Source organism: Salmo salar, chromosome ssa24 (genome assembly GCF_905237065.1).
Source record: "Salmo salar chromosome ssa24, Ssal_v3.1, whole genome shotgun sequence".
In the NCBI taxonomy this organism is placed as follows: domain Eukaryota; kingdom Metazoa; phylum Chordata; class Actinopteri; order Salmoniformes; family Salmonidae; genus Salmo; species Salmo salar.
Genome location: NC_059465.1, coordinates 26549298 through 26573755, shown reverse-complemented (window position 1 = coordinate 26573755; position 24458 = coordinate 26549298). Strand labels below are relative to the sequence as shown.

Below are 24458 nucleotides of genomic sequence, written 5' to 3'. Positions count from 1 at the left end.
CATGTGCTGGCAATGAAGCACCTTGCTTCATATGGATCTGTTTAGAGGAGTCTCTGTCTTCTGGCTAAAGTATAATACCCCATGATGAACTAAATAACAGCAAAGAAAATCTTTTAAGGCAAAAACAAGCATGTCAATGTTTATCATAGACGTAGAGTAAACAAACCATGGGCTAATAACCAGGATGAACATATACACTGTGCTGCAGTACATCAACACAATCACAACAGTGGGATTCCTGAGCAGTTCTGTATTTATCACCTGGGGACAATAGTGTTACTGTAGTCAACACAGCAGCAAATGTGTTTGACATTAAAGTCTACAACCTGATCATCACAACTATGAACTAGTTAGTGAATTCTGCCTACAGTATCTAAATGGTCTGGTGGTTCCCTACCGTGTAAGATGCTCTCCATTGACCCTCCAAACACAATCCAAGGAGGAAAGAATCCAGCATTAAGCAGCCCAGTATCCAGGTAAAACACTGCATGGCTACAGTACATTACAATAGGAGAGCACCACTCCTACTACACCCCTCCTAGTCCACAGGAGTCCTCCCAGGCAGAGTATGCAGTGCTCTTTCCCAGTGCCTTCCCCATGAGCAGGAACACATAGACACACCCTGGGCTGAGCTCCCACTCCCAGTCTCCCACCCACAGCTCGGCTTGGCTGCCTGGGATGGGGTGTGGTGGGGTGTGGCGTGGCGGCTGGGTAGGGTGGCTTGGTGCGGTAGGGTGGTGTGGGATGGAGTGGGGTGGCATGGGTGGGTGGGTGGGGTGTGGTGGTGTGGTTGTGGCTGGGATGAGATGGGATGGGGGGCTAGGTGGGTGAGGTGTGGTGGGATGAGATGGGGTGGGGGGCTGGGTGGGGTGGAGTGTGGTGGGATGAGGTGTGGTGGTGTGGGATGAGATGTGGTGGTGTTGGGAGGCTGGGCGCGGTATGATGGGGTGTGGTGGGATGGGGTGGTGTGGGGTGGCTGGCTGGCTGGCTGGCTGGGTGGGTGGGTGGTTGGGGTGGGGTGTGGTGGGATGAGGTGTGGTGGTGTGGGGTGTTGTGGTGGTGTGGGGTAGCTAGGTGGGTGGGATGAGATGTGGTGGTGTTGGGGGCTGGCTGGCTGGGTGGGTGGGTGGTTGGGGTGGGGTGTGGTGGGATGGGGTGGCTGGGTGGGTGGGGTAGAATGGGATGGGGTGTGGTGGGATGGGGTGGGTGGGTGGGGTGGTGGGGTGGCTGGGTGGTTGGGTGGGATGAGGTGTGGTGGTGTGGGGTGTTGTGGTGTTGTGGGGTGGGATGGGGTGGGGTGGCTGGGGTAGGATGGGGGTGGGGTGGGGTGGGTGTTGTGGGATTGGTGGGGGTAGGGTGGGATGGGGTGGCTGGGTGGGTGGTGTGTGGTGGTGTGGGGTGTGCTGGGATAGGGTGTGCCAGGCTAAGCCAGGGGACAAGAGGATGGATGACCATCACCTCATCACTCTATCTTGGCTGCTGAGGCCCAGGTGGATCTTAGGACTTCCACCACTAGACTTCCTGTACTAAGTGACATGAATGTATGCACTAATGTTGTATGATTAAAGATACCAAGCTGTAAATGAGATAACTTGGTGGTAAAATAGAAAGGATTACACACATACTGTAGCTGGTAAAGATACTTCAGAGCTGTTGAAATGGCACAGAGAGGCCACAGAGACAGATGTAATATATAAAAAAACCACAGCTATGATCAGCTAATGATCTGACAGAGGCTAATTTGATTAAATAAAATGATTCATCTGGAGACCTACAGCATTCAGAATCAAAGCAGCAGTGACCACAAGGAGGGATTATGGGTATTAATGAGAAACCATGGCAATAGCATAAACCAAATATGTTTTACTTAAGAGTGGGAAAAATCTCTTGAGGTTTCCCCATTTTCACTAGACTGGAGACATAAGAGGAAAATCCCTTAGCAAATGAACTTGCATCAGTCCCATCACCAATCTACACAGGCTTGTTAACTGCTCCCAGAGCCTCTGTCTATGGAATAAGCTGCTGTCTACACTTACCACATCGAGGCCAGGCCGCAGTATATGACATGTGGTTTCTATTAAAACATAAGGTGAGAGAACACATTTTTGTCATGTACATTTTAGCAAGCGTGTGAATAGAGATGGGAGACAATAGGCTAGTTATAAAGCAACCCTTTTTTCAGCGCCTCCCTCTCTTCTCATATATTTTTTTATTTGGCTAACTAAATTATAGCCCAGTGAATATGATTACAAGTTTCAGTGGTCTGAGGTCAAAGTCGCAGATGATAGACTAGGACTGCAAATGTGGACGAGAGATGAGAACACAGAGCTGTGTGATACAGTACCAGCTCAGAACAGAACTCCCACAAGCCTGGGCCATAATTACTCTGCTCACTAGTGAGGTACAGTAGCTTGGCAACCATGAGTCATGACTGCTTCTTTCTTGTTCCTCCCTTTTGCCATTTCAATTATGTGACTTACAGTATAAGCTACCATAGGTGGATGCATGCAGTACAGCGACAAACCTGTGGATGAATGTCCCAATCTCATATGCTGATAAATGGCAGAACAGTCAAGAAATGTTATTTGGAACCTGCTACTTGGGATACAATGTAATAAAACACCACATAAGGTTGTTAGTCATGAGGTTGTGGTTTGGGTGAAATAGTTGGCAAGTTGTAAATGGTATTGCTCTTGGGCTGATGTCTGATCTAGATTTTGCCTTGACTTGTGCTAAATGGTCCTTGCAAGCTCACCTTTTATTCTATTGCCCTTTGTAAAGTAATCCTCTAATGGTGGTCCATTAGCAGGTTAACCTATGTATTAGTGACAGTATGGACATTGGATCAACAGCCCACTCACTTTCACTTTCAGCACAGAGGTTGTAAGGTAATGGATAATGGAAATAGACCTTATCTGATCCTGAGATTCAGTACTTGTGAATTATGATCCAGAGGCTCTTCGGCACCTTCTGTGGCCCATATCGCTCATCTTAAAAGGAAAGAGTGAGTACACATCCTGTGGGTGTATTATGGGGGTCAGACAAGAAAAATGTTGTGTCATTTGACCTCTCAACAAGTGAAGTGGAGCCCACAAGGCCGACTGCAAGTCTTAACACTTTGAGTTGAAGATACAACTCAGTACTTCCCCCCATTTAGTGGTTGACTGATGATCTAAGACAGGTATGGACTGGTGAAACTATCATTGTTATACTAAAGGTATGTTACTCTGTGCATTTGAGGACTCTCAGCAAGCAAGGCCAGTTCAAGAAAACAGTGAAAACCCTTAATGCACTTCTCAAACATCCTGTGTACGTAAAACAGATTAACAAAGACCATGTAAACAGAGCATCATCAAGTCTAGAACTGCCACGGACAACCAGATTTCAATAAAGCAAAGAAATGTCAACTTGAACATAACGATAATAAGGAAAACGTCTTGTCCAATGTTTAAATAATAAGTATACACTGCTAATACTGAAGTATACACCTGGTCTTTTTAAGCCTATAGTAAAGAGCCTGCGCGGTGGGTAATGACCTTTGAGGACAGCTGGTAAAAGTACTCTGGATGTATTTGTGAGCTGCAGTCTAGTGTGTGAGACTCAGGGCCAGGGCAGCCCCTTATCCCTCCCTGATGGGGCATTTGTCAAAGCCAGCGCTGCTTTCAGCACACACACACTGCTCTGAAGTGGCCGGCGCTGAACCAGGCTTGTTCCCAGTACTCTAATGAATCACAGCCTTCCCCATTAGGAAAATAAAACTAGGGGTTTATGGGGACAAATGAGAAATCAGTGGAATTTCCTCACCTCACCTCCATCAATGATACACTTCCCAGATTGTTCAGGCAATATCTCTAACCAACCACTACATCTGTCACTTATTTGCCTTTTATTGTGTCATAAGCATAGATTACTAGAACTGTTACTACTGGTACACTAGAAGCCTGTACAAAGCACATGTGAGGACTCATTATCCCCTAATGCACTATCATTCAAAAGAGATTAAAGACTTTAAAACCAGGCTAATCAGTGGCTTTTGTCTAAATTGGGCTGACTCACATGGCTTTACATCAACTACTGTACATGACAATGGAATTAACTCCCTATCAAAGGTACTCACCATGACAGCATCCCCTTTATCTGTGGAACTCTCTCTGGAACTCCCTGTACTGTTTGTCAAGTCATCTAGCAGGTCACCAGAGGACAACTCGGCATTCTAAAATATTAAGAAATTAAAAATTAAAAGGCAGTAGATGTAAAAGAATAGATCTAAATGGCATACTGTATAATAAATTGTCTCGTTTTTAATCCCAGTATAAATTACATACATATTGTCTTAATTTTTTATGAAATATAATAATAAAATATCTTGATATTTCAGAGAGGACTGCAAAGTTCTGTAGTTAGTTAGTACCTGGTGTGTGTGGGGTGTTCTTGGGGAGCGTGGAGCTTTGGGGGCCGGTCCGTCACACATAGGGAGGTGGAGGTTACAGTGGTGTCTGGCTGCGTCGGGGTCACCCATCAAAAAGGTCATCTGTCTCAGAGCACCCTGAGACAGATGGACAGACAGGTAGAAACCTGAAACACTGTTGCTGAAAGGTGAGGAGATCCCTCAGACACACAGTAAGGAAGGCTTCACCTTCCACCTTCCACCTTCCACCCAGCCTAATTACTTACAACAGTCACAGTATAAAGTACTGGATTATCTCACTGATCTATGTGAGATCTCTTTAGGAGAGATCAATTGGACAGGCAGCCAAGAGTAAATACCCATGGAAATCCAACCCTGACCATGAAGTTCGCATGCCATCCCTTCCAACCAGCCCAGCCAGCTCTTCTGTCCCCGACCTTTAGTCTTTGCAATACAGTAGGCTGAGATCATCCAGATAATTTGGCAGTACAGTGATAGTAATATAGGAACTGACTAGAGCCAATATGATATGGCAACCAGACCCTGCCTGTGTCTGTCCATGATGAATTGGCACCAAGAGTAACGGCTCGATTAAATTAAAGTGAAGAGAAGCTGGTTTCAGGAGAATCAGTAATCTCTCTCTGGGAGGATTAATGAGCAGGCAGAGAATGACCAGATTCCCAAAAACTATTTCTGTTTACATTTTGTCACATAAATTAAGATGACAAAGTTCATTGCATTATTGAATTCGAAAAATACATTTTGGATTTATGATATATAGTATTACAACTGCAGAAAACCAACAGCAAATTAAGTGAATCATTCTCAGCGAGTAAGTCAAGCTGACAACTGCCTAGTAATTGGTGATGGGACATTAACTTCTCTCTACTGCCATCGAGTGGCAGGCACCTTCTCTCTGAACATATCTAGTGCTTGAAATCATGAGGAATAGAAAAATATTCAGATTATTATTTATTATATACTGTTACATTACTAGTGAATACTGTAGATGAAAGTGTGAGTGACATTTGAGTATCCGAGAAACCCTTACCTCAAATGGAGTCTCAAAGCCCTCTATGATGCCCCCCAGCATCAGCAGACCATCAGTGGTAATGTCCTGTCCAGGGTAGGTCCAATTCACCCTCTCCACCAGCTCACAGTCCACATAGAGGGCCAGCCAGCTGGAGGACACACCTACAGAGACCTGGTGCCACTGGCCGTCAGGCAGCATACCTACTGGGAACCTAGAGGGACATGACGGGATGGGAGGTTAATTTACTTCATTTGTATTGCTTGACTTGACTTGTTTTTAGCTGTAAGTGGAGCAAAGCACCTCAGCTTCATTTACTATACTGTACAAAAAGTCAGAAAGACAGAATGAATCTAAACTAGGAGGTGAAACTAACAACGTACTCGTAATGTCTGTGGTGAGTGGAGACGAAGGTGACCGTGTGTGGGCTGAGACGGAGCTGCAGCTGGATGTGGCTGTAGGGACTGAGCACGGTGACCAGGCTACTCTCCTCCTGCTGAACACTACGCAGCTCCATCAGCACACTGAACTCATCTACAAACCTGGGAGGGAGCACAGTATATGTGAGGTAGCACAATATAAATAACTTAAACAAAATGTTTATAGTATGTTAATTGGAATAATACCTTGGTCCAAATGCCTGGTGTGTGGGCATTGCCAGTGTGGCGTACAGGCCAATGTGAAGAGTCGGACACCTATGGGTCCCCACAGATAAGGATACATTAGTGGTGTTGACGGCCAGCTGGGACAGGTGCTCCAACACGTTCACCTTCTCTGTAGGAAGAACAGAACAAGACAGCAGCCATTCACTACATCTCTTTCACTACTGAGTACCCTGGCCGACATGACAGATTGAACAGCGTTTCCATCCGGGTCTCATTCTCCCCTAAAGCCTGCACTTCTCCACATGTAGTCACAGTAGAGCCAGTCTAATCATTTAGCAGAGCAGGAGCACAGAGAGCAGTATTTCTTACCCATAATGGGTAAGAAATGATGCCCTAATATTGCTCATTTATTTTTGAGTGAGGACTGGGGCAGCAGCCCAGGACAGCAACAGCCTTGAAGGAAGGAAGGATGATGAACAAACAGACACTTCCTCCCCGCTGTGGAGAGAGGACCTCCGGCCGTCAAGACGTTACCAGTAACGGAGCCACAAAATGGTGCTGGAGGCATGCACTGTGTCACTTTTATTTGAAATAAGAATAGACTGTGTGCATGTGAGTGTGTGGTGAAAACTCTCTCATGTTAACTGCAGATCACATTCATCTTTCAGTCCCCTGTCTCTGTAAACAATACCCCAAATGACAAAGCAAAAAAAGGTTTTTAGAAAGTTTGTAAATGTATTAAAAATAATTATTCTGAAGAAAAAACCTAGAAATACCTTATTTACATAAGTATTCAGACCCTTTGCTATGCGACTCGAAATTGAGCTCTGGTGCATCCTGTTTCCATTGATCATCCTTGAGATGTTTCTACAATTTGATTGGAGTCCACCTGTGGTAAACTCAATTGATTGGACATGATTTGGAAAGGCACACACCTATCTATATAAGGTCCCACAGTTGAAAGTGCATGTCAGAGCAAAAACCAAGCCATGAGGTCGAAGAAATTGTCTGTAGAGCTCCGAGACAGAATTGTGTCGAGGCACAGATCTGGGGAAGGGTACCAAAATATGTCTGCAGCATTAAAGGTCCCAAGAACTCAGTGGCCTCCATCATTCTTAAATGGAAGAAGTTTGGAACCACCAAGACTCTTCCTAGAGCTGGCCGCCTGGCCAAACCGAGCAATCAGGGGAGAAGGCCCTTGGTCAGGGAGGTGACCAAGAACCCGATGGTCACTCTGACATAGCTCTAGAGTTCCTCTGTGGAGATGGGAGAACCTTCCAGAAGGACAATCATCTCTGCAGCACTCCACCAATCAGGCCTTTATGGTAGAGTGGCCAGACGGAAGCCATTCCTCAGTAAAAGGCACATGACAGCCCGCTTGGAGTTTGCCAAAAGGCACCTAAAGACTCTCAGACCATTAGAAACAAGATTCTCTGTTCTGATGAAACCAAGATTCAACTCTTTGGCCTGAATGCCAAGCGTGACATCTGGAGGAAACCTGGCACCATCCCTACGGTGAAGCATGGTGGTGGCAGCATCATGCAGTGGGGGTGTTTTTCAGCAGCAGGGAGACTAGTCAGGATCGAGGCAAAGATGAATGGAGCAAAGTACAGAGAGATCCTTAATGAAAACCTGCTCCAGAGCGCTCAGGACCTCAGACTGTGGTGAAAGTTCATCTTTCAACAGGACAATGACCCTAAGCACACAGCCAAGACAACACAGGAGTGGCTTCAGGACAAGTCTCTGAATGTCCTTGACTGGCCCAGCCAGTGCCGGACTTAAACCCAATCGAACGTTTTTGGAGAGACCTGAAAATACCTGTGCAACAACGCTCCCCATCCAACCTGACAGAGCTTGAGAGGATCTGCAGAGAAGAATGGGAGAAACTCCCCTAATACAGGTGTCATACCCAAGAAGACTCAAGGCTGTAATTGCTGCCAAAGGTGCTTCAACAAAGTACTGAGTAAATGGTCTGAATACTTATATAAATATAATATTTCAGTTTTTTATATTTTTAATAAATTAGAAAACATTTATAAAAACCTGTTTTTGTTCGGTCATTATGGGGTATTGTGTGTAGATTGATGAGGGGGGAAAAAAATATTTCATCAATTTTAGAACAAGGCTGTAACCTAACAAAATGTGGAAAAAGTCAACGGGTCTGAATACTTTCCGAAGGCACCGTATGTGTACTGAGAGGATCAAGACATCACAGGCCTCAGGATTCTCCTTCTTCAATGCCAAGAGTTCCAAAAATATCTAATTTTACCCTTTCTTCTTGGCAGTTGGATCCTTCTTGAATTACGGTAGCATTTGGACATGGCATTTTTAGATACTACTGCGCTGTTAGATACTACTGCTCTGTTGGAGCTAGGAACACAAGCATTTCACTACACCTGCAATAACATCTGCTAAATATGTGTATGTGACCAATACAATTTGATTAGATTCGATTTTGGGGGGGAAAATACTTATTTTTTTCTAGACTTTTTATTTATTAATTGTTTTTGGGAACATCTTCCCATTCTAAATCAACTAATATGACAGCTTAATGACTTTAAATCATTTTTACCATAATATTGTGCTACCAGTAGGAGTAGCACTATCAATTATGGTAACACCAATGAGACATTTTATGTTATTGAGGATTTTCTTAAATGGACGCCACAGATGATCAAATCTAAGGTTATAAACCCTTCCAAAATAATGTATAAAAATTATATGATTAATCATTTTTCTCACAATGTTATTTCCATTAATTTAAATTGAGTAACACCAAGTGACACCTTAGATTTAGACACAGCAAATTATCAATGGAATCCTCAAATGTATGACATACTAAAAGGGTGTTATTAGCTAATCCTTTTCATTAATAATAGACCCCTCCCCCAATAACTGTTTGCCACTGGAGGGAATGCTCAAGGTAACACCAATGACATAAAACTGAGGGACAGACATTAAACTACTAATAAAAAAGTATTTTAATAGCCTTCTTTATTTTTATTGATCTATACAATATATTAAATACTTTTGTTCAAAATAATAGATATCTCTAAATCCACAAAACATGTCACTACAACTCTACACATCACTACTGGGACAAGTCAATTTGCTTACCCTAAGTCCATTAATCAATGGATAAACATAAGGTTTTGCAGTATAAAGGACTTGCATTGTTATATCATTGAAAAACAGTTAAATATAAACAAAAACATGTAGGATGTGTAACTATTTGTATTTTAAAGTGTTTTTCATGGTTGCAAAGGCAAGGGACGCAAATACCACAGCAATTCAAGAATGACCCGGATATACATACGGAAGGCCATGGATTTTCAAGTTTTATTAGTCGTATGTACGTGATACACATGGTATACACCGTCCTATGAAATGTTTACTTACTTAAGTTCCTTATCATGACTGTGTGTGTGTCACAGGAGGCTGCTGAGGGGAGGATGGCTCATAATAACGGCCGGAATGGAGCAAATGGAATGGCATCAAACACCTGGAAACCATGTGTTTGATATATTTGATACCATTCCACTGATTCCGCTCCAGTCATTACAATGAGCTCGTTCTCCCCAATTAGAGTGCCAACAACCTCCAGTGGCGTGTGTGTGACTATGTGTGTGCGTGTGCATATGTGTGTTCCTGCGTGCATGTGTGTGTGTGGTGAAAACACTCCCATGTTAACTGCAGATCACATTAATCTTTCAGTCCCCTGTGTCTCACACTACCAGCCCGCAGCGCAGCAGTCTCCCTCCAGACCTGGAGGACTCCAGTCACACATGACTACTCTCTGATAACGTGATGAAAAGCCTGCTGTGAGCCACATTCAGCATTCCACAACTCACCAGGGCATATAGTCTACTGTACAGCTACAGCACGGTACTGAACAGAGCAAGGTGTTGAATACAAGGTGCTTATGGTTGGACATTCCAGCATGCCTGTATTAAGCCTAATCCATTGATTACCATATTGTCACGACTTCCGCCAAAGTCGGCTCCTCTCCTTGTTCAGGCGGCGTTCAGCGTCACCGGTCTTCTAGCCATCGCCGCTCCACTGTTCATTGTTCCATTTGTTTTGTCTTGTTTCCCTGCACACCTGGTTTACATTCCCTAATCACACTACATATATTTTCCCTCTGTTCCCCCCATGTCTTTGTGTGGAATAGTTTTTGTTACATGTTTCGTGTTACGCGCCAGGCTGGTTTTACCCCGGGTACCGTGTTGTGCCCGAGTGTGTTTATTGTTACTTATGCATTATTGTGACTGTTGTCACGCTTTGCACTTTTGCCATTTGGCTGGAGGTTTTTTGACGCAGTTGCGTCCGTCTGTTGTTACTTCTGCCAATTAAAGTGTGCGCCTGATCACAACTCTCTGCTCTCCTGCACCTGACTTCTTACCAGTAGCGCACATCTGACACATATTGTTATGTTCCATTTAGTGGAGTATGTATTTTTGTAATACAACATTATCAAACTGTACACATCTTCTTATGCATGTATCAAGGTAAATCCTGAATCAGAGATGACAAGAAAAGGCCATTTACCTGAGAAACCCGCACTTATCACATACTGGCACAGCTGAAAACATGTCTCTCCCGCTAGAAAGGTTCAAAACTACCTGATAGAGATCATGCTCTAATTGGTTGGCTAGTTGGGCTTTGTAACAACATGTCTAGAAGTCCATATTCTCTGCTGAACCCAATTCTCAGAGAAAACAGGTAACATGGTGGGTCCATGCTGTTACCTAGACAGTACAGTAGAGTTGTCAGCGGCTCTTTTTAAACAGCTCAGTATGACATGTAGAGGCTAACAAAAGGGAACACAGCCATATCTGTGGAGTAGGAAAAGGGAATTTCAAAGCCGACTGAATGACCTGCATACAGGTGGGAAAGGAAAAACTCTGACAAGCATCTTGAGCCCATGTGCTGAGAGAGGAGCCGGGAAAGGAGGAGATGGTGAAGAGGTGGAGAGACATGAGGAGAGGAGGAGAGACAGGAGGAGAGGAACAAAGTGGAGAGGAGATTATAGGTCCCTGCCAGTGCCAACACTACAGTGCATCTGTACACCACAGGGAACTGCACAAAATACCTGACAAACTAACAACTAAGACCACAGTAGAGTGGAGTGTGCTTTTGTACAAAGTGAAACATCTAGGCTGGGAAACTGGGAGATAATCTCAGCTGAATAATGTGTTTTAAACCTGTCCCCCTAAAACTGTCTTTCAGCTTCTGCAGGACAAACAAACCCTATCTTGTCTCCACACTTCCAGTATTGGCAGAGTTGTGTTTGCCTAGATCCCAAAGATCTGACAGAGGCCCAATGGCAGGCCCAACACAGTGTCAAGTGGGTAGAGAGAGAGAGAGCGAGAGAGAGAGAGAGAGAGAGAGAGAGAGAGAGAGAGAGAGAGAGAGAGAGAGAGAGAGAGAGAGAGAGAGAGAGAGAGAGAGAGAGAGAGAGAGAGAGAAGGCTGCATTATCAGTGGAGGAAGGGGATAACATCTGTTACCTAAGGAGTTTACTTGACCACATCCTCTTGTGTAGACAGACTGACAGATTGGAGCTATTGTAAAATGCCTTGTAGCCTATGCTGTTCCAACACAGGGACAGAACATGCTTCAGTTGTCATGTCTGTCTGGCAAACCGAACAGGGAATTGTTGCCAGGGTTGTATACTCTGGCTGGTTCATCTTGAATTACTAGTAAATTGTTAGGAACACGTAGACAGGAACTCAGTGTTGACTGCCAAATAGTAATCTCAGTCCATTGAGATGGGACAGTTCAGTAAAGCCTTTGGGTCTAATGTCTGGCTGCAGTTGCCATTTAATGGTCAATTAGCTCCCCCTGCACTGGTGTGTGTTTCATTTACATGGATGGTTAACTGAAGTTCAGTCTTGTGGGACCCATAATGTTGTCTGGGGAATAAAGGGGAATAAAAGCTGTGTTTCTTTCCCTTAATTGTGCTCTTAAAGGTAATCAAGGATGGATCAAGTGCACTGGCTGACTAGGGCACTTTCTGATGGGATTGCTGGGTCACATGGCATTATTTAACTCAAACATAGGATAGCCTATAAGACACTATGGTCATGCAACACTGTAACTTTAAATCTATTTTATATCTCTTCACAGTTCATATGATTAGTAGTGGGGTCCCTACAGGGGAGCCTAGTGGTTAAGAGCTTTGGGCCAGTAACCAAAAGGCTGCTGGTTCGAATCCCAGAGCGAACTAGGTGAAAAATCTGCCGATGTGCCCTTGACCAAGGCACTTAACCCTAATTGCTCCTGTAAGTCGCTCTGGATAAGAGCGTCTGCTAAATGACTAAAATGTTAATAATGGGTCCTAATTGGGGTTCCATCCCTCTTGACCTCCTTGCATATTATCAGATCTTCAAATTCCTCAAGGCCTTGTTGATTGTGCATTCATGGCTATGAATGGTATGAGTGACATCTTAGGCTTGCAGTGGAGGTTTGCTATTCACCATTACCCAGAGTGAGATGATACACATATGGAATGGCATCTGCTATACTGTTATGAGCCTGGGCCCTAATCCTGTATGAACTCTCTTCTCTCAGATTTCACCAGAGCATTGTACCTATTGAATTCTTGTTTCAAATTCCCAACATTCTCTTCCAATAAAAAGTAAACCCCTCAAATATTTTCTAACTTCCCCTTTTTCAGAAGGATAACATTTAAATACAAAATGGTGACCCAAAGTAGCCAGAAAGTAGCCCAACACCTCTGGGCATTGTGTGTATATAAATGACCTTGCCAGGGGCCTCATTTATAAAAGTTGTGTATGCACAAAATATGCCCCAAAACATGTGTGCGCCAGTTTTCATGCAAAAGCTGGCATTTATAAAAACTGTACTTGACGTGAGAATGTGCTTATCCTTCCGCAAACTTTAGACCACACGTACGCACAGTTTCTAGTGGTTGAAGCATTGCATTGCAAGAAGGCAACATTAGCCTAGTAGCGTTGTGCAAATGGGGAATTCGGAAAGTATTCAGACCTCTTGACTTTTTCCACATTTTGTTACGTTACAGCCTTATTATAACATGGATTAAATACATTTCTTCCTCAGCAATCTACACACAATATCCCATAATGACAAAGCAAAAACAGGTTTTAGAAGGGTTTGCAAATGAATGAAAAATAAGTATTCAGACCCTTTGCAATGAGACTCGAAGTTGAGCTCTGGTGCATCCTGTTTCCATTGATCATCCTTGAGAAGTTTCTACAACTTGATTGGAGTCCACCTGTGATAAATTCAATTGATTGGACATGATTTGGAAAGGCATACACCGGTCTATATAAGGTCCTACAGTTGACAATGCATGTCAGAGCAAAAACCAAGCCATGAGGTCAAAGGAATTGATCATAGAGCTCCGAGACAGGATTGTGACGAGGCACAGATCTGGGGAAGGGTACCAAAGTATTTCAGCAGCATTGAAGGTCCCCAATAACACAGTGGCCTCCATCATTCTTAAATGGAAGAAGTTTGGAAGCACCAAGACTCTTCCTAGAGCTGGCCGCCTAGCCAAACTGAGCAATCGGGGAAGAAGGGCCTTGGTCAGGGAGGTGACCAAGAACCTGATGGTCACTCTGACAGAGCTCCAGAGTTCCTCTTTGGAAATGGGAGAACCTTCCAGAAGGGCAACCATCTCCACAGCACTCCACCAAATAGGTCTTTATGGTAGAATGGCCAGACCGAAGCCACTAATCAGAAAAAGGCACATGACAGCCCACTTGGAGTTTGCCAAAAGGCACCTAAAGACTCTCAGACCATTAGAAACAAGATTCTCTGTTCTGATGAAACCAAGATTGAACTCTTTGACACAACGGTGAAGCATGGTGGTGGCAGCATCATGATGTGGGGATGTTTTTCTGCGGCAGGGACTGGGAGATTAGTCAGGATCGAGGCAAAGATGAATGGAGCAAAGTACAGAGAGGTCCTTGATGTAAACCTCCTCCAGAGCGTTCAGGACCTTAGACTGAGGCGAAGATTCACCTTCCAACAGGACAACGACCCTAAGCACACAGCCAAGACAATGCAGGAGTGGCTTCGGGACAGGTATCTGAATGTCCTTGAGTGGCCCAGCCAGTGCCTGGACTGGAACCCGATCGAACATCTCTGGAGAGACCTGAAAATAGCTGTGCAGCAATGCTCCCCATCCAACCTGACAGAGCTTGAGAGGATCTGCAGAGAAGATTGGGAGAGACTCCCCAAATACAAGTATGCCAAGCTTGTAGCGTCATACCCAAGAAGACTTGAGGCTGTAATCGCTGCCAAAGGTCTTTCAACAAAGTACTGAGTAAAGGGTCTGAATACTTGTATAAATGTGATATTTACGTTGAATGTTTTGAAATAAATTTGCTAACATTTTGAATAACCTGTTTTTGCTTTGTCATTATGGGGTATTGTGTGTAGATTGGTGAGGGGAAAAAAACAATTTAATACATTTTATAATAAGGCCATAACGTAACAAAATGTTGAAAAAGTCAAGGGGTCTGAATTCTTTCCCAATGCACTGTGTGATGACTTATTCATAACAAAAAACAGATAGCTAAATATAATAACAAGATGCAATAATTTGCTGTTCGTGAGAAGAGCGAAAATCTATTCATTTTATCTTTACATTCTAAAATAATTAGATATCTATTTCCGATTATTTATTTCATTATCATTGCAGAATAAATTCCTTACCTTTTCTGACAGTGATGGTTTCATATAGGGCTAAGAATATAGGGATAAGAATTGAGATATATGAGAGTGCCATGTGAGTGAGAGATGCTTCGGAGCACGGCAGCCAGGAAAAGGTATGGATTTTTTAGGGGGCATTACAGCCACACAACTGGGATGCCACCGGGAAATTCAAGGCCTGGTGAGAATATTATCAAGTGCTTGTCATATTGTGAATGAGAGACTGATGAAGTGTGTGCAGCCTGCACAAGAAACAAATCAGAGCTCATTCTTTTCATGCAACTTTTTTCATTACAGTCGCATCATGCAGCCTTAGAATGTATTAAAAATCTAAACATATAAGCCAACGCATATAGGAAGATCTGTTTCTTTGCTTACTGCTCAAAACAGAATAGCCGCATGTGCGCACTTCCTTGGAAATCGTTTGGAGAAAAGATCCTTTCTATTTCATTCAGCTATGTTCAATTGTATTCTTGGTACAATAAAATAATAAGAAAGAATGCCACAGAATTGTAAGCAAATCGTGTCTGCTAAATGAACTAGTGTAGCCCACAGCCATATGGCATAGCCAATTCAGGGCCTAACACATTCTGTTTTACCTGATAATGAATTCCACCCACCTGGTGTCCCAGGTCTAAATCAGTCCCTAATTAGAGAGCGAACAACAATGAAATGATGCAGTGAAACTGGCTTTGAGGTCCAGAGTTGAGTTTGAGGGGTGTATGCTATTTTAAATGGATTTATTAGACTTTTTAAAATGTAGATATTCCAAAGGTCTGCATCAGTGGCTTGTAGGCTATGCATGGAAGCCAGGAGATGCTAAATGTGTTTATGTAAATTGTTGTGGAAATTACTGGGGAGCCAGGCCCAGCCAGTCAGAATTAGTTTTACCCCACAAAAGGGCATTATTACAGACAAAAATACTCTGCAGTTTCATCAGCTGTCCGGGTGGCTGGTCTCAGACGATCCCGCAGGTGAAGAAGCCAGATGTAGAGGTTCTGGGCTGGCATGGTTACACATGGTCTGCGGTTGTGAGGCCGGTTGGACGTACTACCAAATTCTTTAAAATGACGTGTGAGGTGGGTTATAGTAGAGAAATTAACATTCAATTCTCTGGCAATAGCTTTGGTGGACATTCCTGCAGTCAGCAGGCCAATTGCACACTCCCGCAAAACTTGAGACATCTACAGCATTGTGATGTGCGGCAACACTGCACATATTAGAGTGGCCTTTTATTGTCCCCAGCACAAGGTGCACCTGTGTAATGATCATGCTGTTTAATCAGATGGATTATCTTGGAAAAGGAGAAATGCTCACTAACAGGGATGTAAACAAATTTGTGCATTTTTTTGCATATGGAACATTTCTGGGATCTTTTATTTGAGCTTATGAAACATGGGACCAACACTTTACATGTTGCGTTTATGTTTTTGTTCAGCATAGATGGATCATCTGGAACATTGACTTTTTTGGGTATTCTGTGGATAAAAGCACCCTTCCATGCCACGAGTCAGGTACCTTTCCATGAATCAGTCAGGCATCGAAGATATGCATGAGGGCATGGGAGGACTGGAGTCTTATGGCCTTTAAAATCTCGTAAGTGACATCTGATCCGTTAGCCTTTTTGTTTGGTAGGGAAGTCAAAAATGATCTCCCCCTTCAAGGGTAAAATTCATTGTATCTGGGAAATAATCTGGTTGTACTGTTTCAATAGTTTCACACCAAGGGAGCGTGGTCAGCGGTACACTATCAGACCGGGTTTGACATCTGTCATTATAGTAGTTCTGTACATTAGCAACATTACTCGTACTGGGTGGGGGTATGGGGTATGCACTGTTGTTCAGAATAATGTCAATCGCTTCAGATTTGTGATGATGCCCTAAGTATTCCAATTTCTCCCTGCATACCTTTCTCATACATACAAACACACACACAGACACACACACAGACACACACACACACACACACACACACACACACACACACACACACACACACACACACACACACACACACACACACACACACACACACACACACACACACACACACACACACACGGACGGACGGACGGACACGGACACACACAGACATACACACAAAACACACATACATGTATATTGACCCCAGAACACACACACAAACATTCACATTCCTTCACACTCTTCACATACGCTGCTGCTACTCTCTGTTTATTATCTATACATAGTCATTTTACCCCTACCTACAGTTGAAGTCGGACGTTTACTTACACTTAGGTTGGAGTCATTAAAACTTGTTTTTCAACCACTCCCCAAATTTCTTGTTAAAAAACTATAGATTTGGCAAGTCAGTTAGGACATATACTTTGTGCATGACACAAGTAATTTTTCCAACAATTGTTTACAGACAGATTATTTCACTTATAACTCACTGTATCACAATTCCAGTGGGTCAGAAGTTTACATACACTAAGTTGACTGTGCCTTGAAACAGCTTGGAAAATTCCAGAAAATTATGTTATGGCTTTAGAAGCTTCTGGTAGGCTAATTGACATAATTTGAGTCAATTGGAAGTGTACCTGTGGATGTATTTCAAGGCCTACCTTCAAACTCAGTGCCTCTTTGCTTGACATCATGTGAAAATCAAAAGAGATCAGCCAAGACCTCAGAAAAAAATTGTAGACCTCCACAAGTCTGGTTCATCCTTGGGAGCAATTTCCAAACGCCTGAAGGTACCACGTTCATCTGTACAAACAATAGTACGCAAGTATAAACACCATGGGACCACTCAGCCGTCATACCGCTCAGGAAGGAGACGCGTTCTGTCTCCTAGAGATGAACGTACTTTGGTGCAAAAAGTGCAAATAAATCCCAGAACAACAGCAAAGGACCTTGTGAAGATGCTGGAGGTAACAGGTACAAAAGTATCTATATCTTCAGTGAAACGTGTCCAATATCGACATAACCTGAAAGTCCACTCAGCAACGAAGAAGCCACTGCTCCAAAACCACCATAAAAAAGCCAGACTACAGTTTGCAACTGCACATGGGGACAAAGATCATACTTTTTGGAGAAATGTCCTCTGGTCTGATGAAACAAAAATAGAACTGCTTGGCCACAATGACCATCGTTATGTTTGGAGGAAAAAGGGGGAGGCTTGCATGCCGAAGAACACCATCCCAACTGAGAAGCCCGGGGATGGCAGCATCATGTTTTGGGGGTGCTTTGCTGCAGGGGGACTGGTGCACTTCACAAAATAGATGGCATCATGAGGCAGGAAAATGATGTGGATATATTGAAGCAACATCTCAAGACATCAGTCAGGAAGTTAAAGCTTGGTTGCAAATGGGTCTTCCAAATGGACAATGACCCCAAGCATACATCCAAAGTTGTGGCAAAATGGCTTAAGGACAACGAAGTCAAGGTATTGGAGTGGCTACCACAAAGCCCTGACTTCAACCCTGTATACATTTTGTGGGCAGAACTGATAAAGCGTGTGCGAGCAACGAGGCCTACAAACCTGACTCAGTTAAACCAGCTCTGTCAGGAGGAATGGGCCAGAATTCACCCAACTTATTGCAGGAAGCTTGTGGAAGGCTACCCAAAACATTTGACCCAAGTTAAACAATTTAAAGGCAATGCTACCAAATACTAATTGATTGTACGTAAACTTCTGACCCACTGGGAATGTGATGAAAGAAATAAAAGCTGAAATAAATAATTCTCTCTACTATTATTCTGACATTTCACAGTCTTAAAATAAAGCGGTGATCCTAACTGACCTAAGACAGGGAATTTTTACTAGGATTAAATGTCAGCAATTGTGAAAAACTGAGTTTAAATGTATTTGGCTAAGGTGTATGTAAACTTCCGACTTCAACTGTACATGTCAATCTTACTTCAATTACCTCGACTAACCTGTACCCCTGCTACTATTTTTCCTTTAGTTTTTTTAGCACATTTGTCTTAGTTACTTTTCAAAACTGCATTGTTGGTTAAGGGCTCTTAAAACCCCTACAGGATCGGTGCCCCCCCCCCCCCACCCGCGAGACGGTTGAGCAAACGTAGGCTAATGTGTTTAGCATGAGGGTGTAAGTAACAAGAACATTTCCCAGGACATATATACACTGCTCAAAAAAATAAAGGGAACACTTAAACAACACATCCTAGATCTGAATGAAAGAAATAATCTTATTAAATAATTTTTGCTTTACATAGTTGAATGTGCTGACAACAAAATCACACAAAAATAATCAATGGAAATACAATGTATCAACCCATGGAGGTCTGGATTTGGAGTCACACTCAAAATTAAAGTGGAAAACCACACTACAGGCTGATCCAACTTTGATGTAATGTCCTTAAAACAAGTCAAAATGAGGCTCGGTAGTGTGTGTGGCCTCCACGTGCCTGTATGACCTCCCTACAACGCCTGGGCATGTTCCTGATGAGGTGGCGGATGGTCTCCTGAGGGATCTCCTCCCAGACCTGGACTAAAGCATCCGCCAACTCCTGGACAGTCTGTGGTGCAATGTGGCGTTGGTGGATGGAGCGAGACATGATGTCCCAGATGTGCTCAGTTGGATTCAGGTCTGGGGAACGGGCGGGCCAGTCCATAGCATCAATGCCTTCCTCTTGCAGGAACTGCTGACACACTCCAGCCACATGAGGTCTAGCATTGTCTTGCATTAGGAGGAACCCAGGGCCAACCGCACCAGCATATGGTCTCACAAAGGGTCTGAGGATCTCATCTAGTTACCTAATGGCAGTCAGGCTACCTCTGGCGAGCACATGGAGGGCTGTGCGGCCCCCCAAAGAAATGCCACCCCACACCATGACTGACCCACCGCCAAACCGGTCATGCTGAGCACAGGGCGCCAGTGGCGAATTTGCCAATCTTGGTGTTCTCTGGCAAATGCCAAACGTCCTGCACGGTGTTGGGCTGTAAGCACAACCCCCACCTGTGGACGTCGGGCCCTCATACCACCCTCATGGAGTCTGTTTCTGACCGTTTGAGCAGACACATGCACATTTGTGGCCTGCTGGAGGTCATTTTGCAGGGCTCTGGCAGTGCTCCTCCTGCACCTCCTTGCACAAAGGCGGAGGTAGCGGTCCTGCTGCTGGGTTGTTGCCCTCCTACGGCCTCCTCCACGTCTCCTGATGTACTGGCCTGTCTCCTGGTAGCGCCTCCATGCTCTGGACACTACGCTGACAGACACAGCAAACCTTCTTGCCACAGCTCGCATTGATGTGCCATCCTGGATGAGCTGCACTACCTGAGCCACTTGTGTGGGTTGTAGACTCCGTCTCATGCTACCACTAGAGTGAAAGCACCGCCAGCATTCAAACGTGACCAAAACATCAGCCAGGAAGCATAGGAACTGAGAAGTGGTCTGTGGTCTCCACCTGCAGAACCAGTCCTTTATTGGGGGTGTCTTGCTTATTGCCTATAATTTCCACCTGTTGTCTATTCCATTTGCACAACAGCATGTGAAATGTATTGTCAATCAGTGTTGCTTCCTAAGTGGACAGTTTGATTTCACAGAAGTGTGATTGACTTGGAGTTACATTGTGTTGTTTAAGTGTTCCCTTTATTTTTTTGAGCAGTGTATATCTGATATGGGCAGAAAGCTTAAATTCTTGTTAATCTAACTGCACTGTCCAATTTACAGTAGCTATTACAGTGAAATAATACCATGCTATTGTTTGAGGAGAGTGCACATTTATGAACTTGAAAATGTATTAATAAACCAATTTGGCACATTTGGGCAGTCTTGATAGAACATTTTTAACATAAATACAATGGTTCAATGAATCAGTCTAAAATGTTGCACATACACTGCTGCCATCTAGTGGGCACCTAACGTGGAATCGTACATTATGGCCTTTCTCTTGCATTTCAAAATGATGGAACAAAAATGTGTTTTATTCTCCTACATTAATTTCACATTTCCACAAACTTCAAAGTGTTTCCTTTCAAATGGTATCAAGCATATGCATATCCTTGTTTCAGGTCCTGAGCTATAGGCAGTTAGATTTGGGTATGTCATTTTAGGCGAAAATTTAAAAAAAGGGTCCGATCCTAAATTAAGTAAGCATTTCATGGTAAGCATGTTGTATTCAGTGGGCCTTAGTTATAATGCTCTTTCACGCACGCAGAGTTCTACGACAGGTCTGCTTTATAACGGGAAACGTGTGTATGTATGGCATGTGCCACGTTTATAAATCTAAATCTGTGCGTGCACAGTCTTTTCAGAAATAGCGTATGCAGATATTTAGTGTACAATGTATGCAATGGTTATAAATGAGGCCCCTGGCTTTTTAGAACAATTATTACAACAATAAACCATTCATTTACCAAAACGAACCCATTACTAAACCATTAGTAAATCCACATAACCACTCTAAATGCAGTTGACTACATCACTCATCAGTAGCATGCAACAACAACTGGGGCCTCATTTACAGTATCAACCATGCATACATTTCTAACAAAATTTTGGTGTATGTGGTGGAGATTCTAGAATTCACATGCGCAACAAATTATTGTTGTTGCACGCAACATATACAAGTTTTCATTGATAAATCAGAGCCATACTTTATTTCTGTGCTCATAAATGAGTGTTACAACCCCGCCTGGAAAACAATCCCCATTCACCTTTTATGGTAACAAAAATGACCTAATTTGCTGCATGATTTGCAGGTGTTGAAACTGGGCCATGACAGTTCATAAAAGAAAGTACAAATTGGCAAATAGGCAAATTTCATTCCATTTCTGTAGAGGTATGGGCAGAATGTTGTAATCTTAAGCAGTAACTTAAAAAAAAAAGAATAATGCATGCTGCCTATAGCGAGTGCCAAACACTGGCCGCGCATTCAGCAAGATTGATTGTCTTTTGAACAATTTAAATGTCGGATGTGGCAGGGCTTGAAAACTATTAAGGACTACAAAGGGAAACCCAGACGTGAGCTGCCCAGTGACGCGAGCCTACCAGACGATAGAAACGCCTTTTATGCTCGCTTCGAGGCAAGCAACACTGAAGCATGCACGAGAGCACCAGCTGTTCTGGATGACTGTGTGATAAAGCTCTCAGTAGCCGATGTGAACGGAACCTTTAAACAGGTCAACATTCACAAAGCCACTGGGTCAGACGGATACCAGGATGTGTACTCAAAGCATGCGTGGACCAACTGTCAAGTGTCTTCACTGATATTTTCAACCTCTTACTGACCAAGTCTGTAATACCTACATGTTTCAAGCAGACCACCATAGTCCATGTGCCCAAGGAAGCGAAGGTAACCTGCCTAAATGATTACCGCCCCGTGGCACTCACATCGGTAGCCATGAAGTGCTTTGAAAGGCCGGTCATGGCTCACATCAACAGCATCCTCCCGGACACCCTAGACCCACTCTAATTCGCATACCGCCCCAACAGATGATGCAATCTCAATCGCACTCCACACTGCCCTTTCTCACCTGGACAAAAGGAACACCTATGTGAGAATGCTGTTCATTGACTACAGCTCAGCGTTCAACACCACAGTGCTCACGAAGCTCATCACTAAGCTAAGGACTCTGGGACTAAACACCTCCCTCTCACCTACTCTTACCTCCCAGGTGGTAAGAGTAGGCAACAACACGTCTGCCACGCTGATCCTTAACACTGGGGCCCCTCAGGGGTGTGTACTTAGTCCCCTCCTGTATTCCCTGTTCACCCACGACTGCGTGGCCAAACACGACTCCAACACCATCATTACGTTTGCTGACAACAACAGTGGTACTACTTTTAAACTCGGACAAAACAGAGATGCTTGTTCTAGGTCCCAAGAAACAGAGATCTTCTGATGGAATCTGACAATTAATCTTGATGGTTGTACAGTCATCTCAAATAAAACTGTGAAGGACCTCGGTGTTACTCTGGACCCTGATCTCTCTTTTGACAAACATATCAAGACTGTTTCAAGGACAGCTTTTTTCCATCTACGTAACATTGCAAAAATCTGAAACTTTCTGTCCAAAAATGATGCAGAAAAATTAATCCATTCTTTTGACACTTCTAGGTTAGACTACTGCAATGCTCTACTTTCCGGCTACCTGGATAAAGCACTAAATAAACTTAAGTTAGTGCTAAATACGGATGCTAGAATCTTGACTAGAACCAAATAATTTGATCATATTACTCCAGTGCTAGCCTCTCTACACTGGCTTCCTGTTCAGGCAAGGGCTGATTTCAAGGTTTTACTGCTAACCTACAAAGCATTACATGGGCTTGCTCCAACCTATCTTTCCGATTTGGTCCTGCCGTACATACCTACACATATGCTACGGTCACAAGACGCAAGCCTCCTAACTGTCCCTAGAATTTCTAAGCAAACAGCTGGAGGTAGGGCTTTCTCCTATAAAGCTCAATTTTTATGGAATGGTCTGCCTACCCATGTGAGGGACACAGACTCGGTCTCAACCTTTAAGTCTTTATTGTAGACACATCTCTTCAGTAGGTCCTATGATTAAGTGTAGTCTGGCCCAGGAGTGCGAAGGTGAATGGAAAGGCACTGGAGCAACGAACCGCCCTTGCTGTCTCTGCCTGGCTGGTTCCCCTCTCTCCACTGGGATTCTCTGGCTCTAACCCTATTACAGGGGCTGAGTCACTGGCTTACTGGTGCTCTTCCATGCCGTCCCTAGGAGGGGTGCGTCACTTGAGTGGGTTGAGTCACTGACATGATCTTCCTGTCTGGGTTGCACCTTGTATATAGCTTCGTTATTGTTATTCTTATTGTGTTACTTTTTATTATTACTTTTTATTTTAGCCTACTTGGTAAATATTGTCTTCTTGAACTTCACTGTTGGTTAAGGGCTTGTAAGTAAGCATTTCACGGTAAAGTCTACACTTGTTGTATTCGGCGCATGTGGCAAATAAAGTTTGATTTGATTTTAATGTTTTTATTAGCCTAGCATTATTATAATTCCCGTACATCAAACAACTCCATTTCCCCCAAAATAACAGTATTTGCTTTTTTGTGCGCACGCACCTTTGATAAATAAAGCCTCTGGTCTGTGACAAATGGGGAATGAATGAGGGATAGCACTGAGCTTTGCCCTGATAGGACCTGAGCAGAGTCATGAGCCGTGAGCTCTGGGGCCTGTCCTGTTCAGTCCATCAGTGAGACCAGGACCAGGTCATGAAGTGCAGTGCAGTGAGGGGTTTAGGGTTCCGAGGCTGCCTGGATCTGGGTTCACGCTGGGTTACAGGAGGGCTCTGCTCTGCTCTGCAGCCCATCCATCAGCTGTCTGTATGCTTTCTGCTTTGGGCTCCCACAGCTTCTCACACTACTCTGACTGTCCAGTCTGTCACAGGGCACATCCACACACAGCCCAGTAGCCAAGACTGAAAAGTAGAGGTTAGCGAGAGGCCTCCTTTCAAGAACTCTGTACACTACTACTAATTAATACCATATGGTTCATGTATTTAGTACAACGAATGAATACATTACAAGGATGTTTTGAAATCCAGTGATGCACTACTTTAGTCACTTTGAACATGTTCTCATCTATGTTAGCCAGAAGGAATCCCCTGCTGAATGCTATATCAGATAACAGACAGAGCAAACCCATGCTGTGCATAAGTGCTCTGGCATATTATTTTTACATGTGTCGCCACACTTGGTGGACAGACAGAGACAGTCTGAAAGTCATATATCATGTCTATCTCAGTGCTGTCTGACTGGTGAGAC

At 43.7% G+C, this 24458-nt stretch overlaps 1 protein-coding gene across 2 annotated transcripts in view; it reads right to left on the bottom strand.

The window, feature by feature from the left end:
- The window catches only part of si:dkey-61l1.4 (collagen alpha-1(I) chain), a 65193-nt gene that overhangs the window by 28699 nt on the left and 12036 nt on the right, over nt 1–24458 (bottom strand). Inside the window, exons 2-6 of one of the 2 annotated variants that reach the window (XM_014171602.2) lie at nt 6065–6212; nt 5822–5980; nt 5460–5652; nt 4412–4546; nt 4118–4213 (exon numbers count right to left, since the gene is read on the bottom strand). In XM_014171602.2, coding sequence (XP_014027077.2) covers nt 4118–4213; nt 4412–4546; nt 5460–5652; nt 5822–5980; nt 6065–6212 — 731 coding nt within the window. Of the gene's footprint in view, nt 1–397; nt 552–4117; nt 4214–4411; nt 4547–5459; nt 5653–5821; nt 5981–6064; nt 6213–24458 lie in introns of those variants that run through there. The other variant, XM_014171603.2, reaches the window with a different exon arrangement.